Source organism: Mus caroli, chromosome 16 (assembly GCF_900094665.2).
Source record: "Mus caroli chromosome 16, CAROLI_EIJ_v1.1, whole genome shotgun sequence".
NCBI classification, from domain to species: domain Eukaryota; kingdom Metazoa; phylum Chordata; class Mammalia; order Rodentia; family Muridae; genus Mus; species Mus caroli.
In genome coordinates this window covers 14,383,037-14,388,704 of record NC_034585.1, presented here as the reverse complement: position 1 = coordinate 14,388,704, position 5,668 = coordinate 14,383,037, and the positions used below count along the sequence as shown (strand labels likewise).

The 5,668-nt window shown below is 52.8% G+C and overlaps 2 protein-coding genes across 3 annotated transcripts in view; one reads left to right on the top strand and one right to left on the bottom strand.

Annotated features, from left to right (window-relative positions):
* The window catches only part of Tssk1b (testis specific serine kinase 1B), a 1,679-nt gene extending 882 nt beyond the window's left edge, over positions 1 to 797 (bottom strand). Inside the window, exon 1 of the mRNA XM_021185578.2 lies at positions 1 to 797. Coding sequence (XP_021041237.1) covers positions 1 to 448 — 448 coding nt within the window. The 5' untranslated portion in view covers positions 449 to 797.
* Positions 798 to 2,776: 1,979 nt separating this feature from the next.
* The window catches only part of Dgcr2 (DiGeorge syndrome critical region gene 2), a 50,601-nt gene continuing 47,709 nt past the window's right edge, over positions 2,777 to 5,668 (top strand). The window contains exon 1 of one of the 2 annotated variants that reach the window (XM_021185478.1): positions 2,777 to 3,114. In XM_021185478.1, coding sequence (XP_021041137.1) covers positions 3,036 to 3,114 — 79 coding nt within the window. In that variant the 5' untranslated portion in view covers positions 2,777 to 3,035. The remainder of the gene's footprint in view (positions 3,115 to 5,668) is intronic. The other variant, XM_021185477.2, reaches the window with a different exon arrangement.

The following is a 5,668-nucleotide window of genomic DNA, read 5'->3' as shown; positions in this document are numbered from 1 at the left end:
TGTTGAAGTCCTTGTCAAGCAGAAGGTTCTCACATTTGAGGTCTCGGTGGACGACATCCAGGTCGTGGCAGTACTTGATGGCCGAGGAGAGCTGGTGGAACTTCTTTCGAGCATCATCCTCTTGCAGGGCTCCTCTGGTTTTGATGAACTCGAGGAGGTCACCCTGGACCCCAAGCTCCATGACAATGTAGACCTTGCCATCTGATGTCTCAAAGATCTCATAGGTCTTGACAATAGAGCGGTGGTTTAGCATGGCCAGAATCTCAATCTCCCGGGGAAGGAATTTCTCCAGGAAGTCCGAGGGGGCTTTCTTGCGATCGATGATCTTGACCGCCACGTTGAACTTTAGGCGCTCAGAGTAAGCGGATTTGACTTTGGCATATGAGCCCTCTCCCAAGTTTATCCCCATGATGTAGCCTCGTCGCTTGAGGACGGCAGCGTCATCCATGGTGCCGGGAGTGCCCAGTGCCTCCGAGGCTGCCCTCTACATCCCTGCCAGACATGGGCCAGCAGTGTCCTCATTTACACTGTGGACAGAGAGTCCTCTGAGCTGTCCAGGCCAGCTGTCCCTGCCTCCTAAGAGGCCCAAGACTCTAGCATGGAACATTCAGCACTGTCTCCCAGGTGACTTCAGTGGGTGAAGTCACAAAGGAGTAATGCCCTGGGGGAAATGCAGCTATTGCCTGGGCCGATTGAACTTGGAACCTAGGTCTGCCAGTGTACTGGAGCAGACTGAAGACTGTACATGAAGCAGTGAACAGAATGGCTTCATGCTTGGCTCCAGCCTGAGGTAAGAGAGGCTTATGAGACAGAGTTCTGCTCGTGTTTCTAATCCTAGAAATTGAACTGCTCTACAGTGGCATGGCTCATTGTCAATCAGGTCAATCCAGGGGACCCAGTGTGGGTGGTCCTATCAGTCAAGGGTCCCAGGCGGAAATAGAAGATACACTCATGCAAGGATAGTAGAAGGAAGTCTTGATAAAGGGGTGCTTTAGAAAGGTTGGAGCAAAATATAGGGAACCCTGTAGGTGATGCAGTTCCCTAAGGTAGTAGCAGACTCCTGACTCACATGGTAGAGTAGGGAACAGAAAGGGCCACCCTGAAAGTAACCTTTGTTAGAGGAAAAATGCCAGTCTGCAGTGACTCTACAGGCCAGTGGTTAGGAAGCCAGTCGTTCATGAGACCCTACCCCTTCAGCTTTTGATTCTGTCTACACAGGTAACCCTCAAAGTCACTGAGAGGGTGACTTCAGTGAGTGAAGTCACAAAGGAGTAATGCCCAGGGGGAAATAAGGCTATTGCCTGGGGTGCTTAGACTTAGAACCTGGAAGGTCTGTCAGTGTACTGGAGCATACTGAAGGTGAACAAACTCGTTTGTGCTTGGCTCCAGCCTGAGGTAAGGGGCTTCACCTTTTAAAAGACCACTTTTGAATGTGTTTTGGGCCATGAGACAGACCTGGGCCGACTTCAGGTTCTTTATCTCCTGGCCCGGTGGTGGTAGTGGTGGTGGTGGGTTAGGGAGTTAACTCTGTGCTTTCACTGTACCACTCAGCCGGACTTCTCACTTCCTGTCCTGCTCTTTTCTCTTCCAAACCTTTCCTGGACTCTTAACGGCGGCTCTGCAGGTGGACAGTTGGCAGGAAGTCTGCACTTGGCTGAGTTCTGTCCAAAGGACCTGCCCAACTCATAGCTCTGGCTGAGCTCCCAGGGCAGATTTGCAGTGGGGGTGGGTATGGGGGCAGAAGGCTAGGCCTGGATCTTGTACTGAGTGCTGGGAATGGGCCATAAACTATCTGAGTGCCCAGGGCAGCACTGGACAGGTACCCTTGCTTCTGCCAGCAAGGGGCTCCTCCTCTGTTCTGACAAGTCCTATGTCCAACATCTTGGGCCAAGACCTGGTAAAGTTGGAATGTCTGACGGCTTGACCTTGACTTTATCTACCTATAACAAGTTAGCATCTTTCACTCACATGGCTCCACGTATCTATCATAGGTTGGAATCCTGGGACTTTGGTGGAGGGACAATAAGAGTGAGTCAGATATGCTGGAGGTGACTGGCCTTCCCCACTTTTCACTTCCTTCCCCTTAACAGATGGCTTCTTCATTTGCTGTCTCTCCTTCCACGTTCATACTGTTCATGAAGGCAGGTGTGAGTTTAGCATGTGGAGCCTTGTTCCCAGGCTTTAGCCCTGTCTCTGCCTGGGCTTTTTTTCTCCATTGTATAGGCAGTTCCTTCCCCAGATCTGGTCCAGAGACTCTGGGCTTCTCTGTTAGATTCTGACATCCATTAAGCCATTTCCTCCTCTGTTGATATTCTTTGTGCCATTCCCCCATCCACAGAGACTGCTGGTCCTTTATTTTCACCAGAGCTCTTCACTTACTTCACAGCCGTTCCGCGTTTAGAAGACCACTTTAGGGAATATGTTGGCATTGGGACAGACCTGGGCCTCCGGGAGTAAAGATCGTTCAGGTCCAGCTATACCTCCTCAATTTACTAATCCCAGATCCCCACTCCTATCCACCCCAGACCCTGGCGCCAGCACCGTCAGTCCCTGTGGCCCTACCAGCACTAGGGACCCCTTTTGGTACCTCGCTGCCAAGGCTGCGTCCCACCTCTCGGTTCAGCCAATGGCACGCCTCATTTCCTGTTAGCCCCGCCCTTGACCCCGCCCACTCGCTCATTCCCTAGGCCTCTCGTGCTCACGCCCCGCCCCGAGTCTGGAGCTCGGGTCCTGCCTCCCTCCGCCACCCCACCTCCCGCCCAGCTCGGCGTTCATTGGTTAGTGCGGGCCGGAGGCGGGGTGGCGCGGGCCGGAGCAGGACGGCCGCCATCTTGCTCCAGCCGGAATCTCATCCCGCTCCTGCGGCCTAGAGTGCGCGCGAGTCGGTGGCGTTCTCTTGCCGCGGCCCAGCTGGATCCCTCGCCTGCCGCCCCTCTGCCCCAGGTCGGAGTCCGGCCTTCACCCTCTCCTCTCGGCCAGGTCCGGCCTCCCCGCGGGGTCACGCGGCTGCCCCGGGGACGATGAACGGAGGATAAATGGTGCCCAAGGCAGACAGCGGTGCCTTCCTGCTGCTCTTCCTGCTGGTTCTCACTGTCACCGAGCCGCTGCGGCCAGGTGCGCGGTGCTGAGGGTGGGGGCGCGGTCGGGGGTGGGGCTGCGGACGTCCGTTCCCCCGCGGCTGCTGGGCGCTACTGCTCCTCGGCCCGGCACAGGCGAGGCCTGGCCGCGGGCCTCTGGGCGTCCCCTGCCCTGGCACAAATTGGAGTGTACCAGGGTTCGGAGCCTCGAGGATGTCGCCTTTAGACCCAGGTCCACCGAGCGCCGCGTGCTCTGGGACCCACTGGCCAGGAGCTGCGTCTCGGGCGCACCCTTCTGCCTGGCTGAGTGGAAGTCTAGGAAGCAGCTTGTGGAGACACCTGGTGCCCCAAGTGTCCGCCCAATTGTGGCCTAGTGCCAGCGTTTCAGCCCTGGACAGCGATGGCTGGTTGCTCATTGCCACTTAGTGAAACGCTTTATCACAGAAGTCCAGCCCTGCCCAAAGGAGGTACTGGGAGTAAACCGAGCACCGGGTGCAGGGGAGAGTCCTCTCAGCGGTGCCTGGCACTTAGTGCTTTGTGTGGTGTGATAGCTACTTTTGATACTCCCTTGGAGTTTTGTGTGGTGGGGAACCTCAGGTCCCTTTTCTACTTATTTCAGATACTTCTGAACTGTGCCCTCCCCCCCAAAAAAACCCTCACTGCACCCTACTTCCCCAACAAAGCAGGGTCGATTTATCCATCAGGCACAGGAATACCAGTACAGCTTCACTGTCCCTTTAGGGATCCCAGCAGGGATGTCTTGTCTGTGAACTTTCAGAGACTTCTCTGTACTAGGGCGGTGGTAAGTAGAGCTCTTAATGCTTTTAGCAGAGGAAGGTTCCCATGAAGGAATGCCCCAGGCAAGTCTTCTGTGGGTGACATCATGACTGGGTGTCAGAACAGGTGGGTGCACCCTCAGCAGTGTCCTATCTCAGCTCCCATCCTGCAACATATTTCAATGCTTGGCTTTGTGCTTTTGTCCCACGTGGAAATGTCTGCCAGAGCCTCAGTGACCAAGCCTAAGCCAACACTCAACGGAACAGAGTGTTTCCCTGGGCTCCAGGAAGGGAACAGCCAGCTGCTCTGCATAGTGAGCTGACTGGTTGTAAAGTAGCCCACTAGGAACCCTTGTGGATATGATTCTCTTGTTGGGCTAAAGGGTTTGTGGGTTCTTACCGTATACCTCTTGTATACCTCTGCATACAGTGAACCCATTCTGATTGTTGGGTCCAGTTTTGCAGGTGAGGTCCACACATGTCTGCCTTATAGGCATCCAATGTCCCTTGCCAGTCTGTTCCTATATCCTGCCAGCTGGCTGAGAGCATTTCAGAAAGGACATGTGAGTTCTTGCTGCCTGCCCAACTATAGAGGTATTCGAATGTAGAACACACAACCCTCTCTTAAGAAGTGCTCAGTATAGAAGAAAAGAGCAAGTATGAATTCTTCAGTATATTGCTGTGTAGTGGGCATCCCCGGGCAGATGGCAGAGGTCATCCATGTTCACATGCGCAGCAGGGGAGCCCTCATACGATCTAAATGGGACCTACAGTCGAAGAGGCTCCAGTGGAGGGAGTAATGGGATCTTGAACCCATGGCTTTCTAGGCTGGAGCTTGGCATCAGCCCCCAGTTCTGTCTTAAGTTGTCCTGCAGAACCCTAAGCACCCTAATGTCCCTTGATGACCTGGGCAGCAAAGACAGGGATTGCTGGGTCAGATTTTTTTTTATTAGATATTTTCTTTATATACATTTCAAATGCTATCCCGAAAGTTCCCTATACCCTCCCCCCTCTGCCCTGCTCCCCTACCCACCCACTCCCGCTTCTTGGCCCTGCCATTTCCCTATACTGGGGTGTATAAAGTTTGCAGTACCAAGGGGCCTCTCTTCCCAGTGATGGCTGACTAGGCCATCTTCTGCTACATATGCAGCTAGAGACACGGTACTGGTTCGTTCATATTGTTGTTCCACCTATAGGGTTGCAGACCCCTTCAGCTCTTTGGGTGCTTTCTCTAGCTTCTCCATTGGGGGCCCTGTGTTCCATCTTATAGATGACTGTGAGCATCCACTTCTGTATTTGCCAGCCACTGGCATAGCCTCACAGGAGACAGCTATAACAGGGTCCCTTCAGCAAAATCTTTCTGGCATTTGCAGTAATGTCTGGGTTTGGTGGCTGATTATGGGATGGATCCCCAGGTGGGGTAGTCTCTGGTTAGTCCATCCTTTCGTCTTAGCTCCAAACTTTGTCTCTGTAACTCCTTTCATGGGTATTTTGTTCCCTATTCTAAGGAGGAATGAAGTATCCACCCATTGGTCTTCCCTCTTCTTGATTTTCATGTGTTTTTCAAATTATATCTTGGGTGTTCTATGTTTCTGGACTAATATCCGCTTATTAGTGAGTGCATATCTAATGACTTCTTTTGTGATTGGGTTACCTCACTAAGGATGATATCCTCCAGATACATCTATTTGTCCAAGAATTTCATAAATCCATTGTTTTTAATAGCTGAGTGGTACTCCATTGTGTAAATGTACCACATTTTCTGTATCCATTCTTCTGTTGAGGGACATCTGGGTTCTTTCCAGCTTCTGGCTA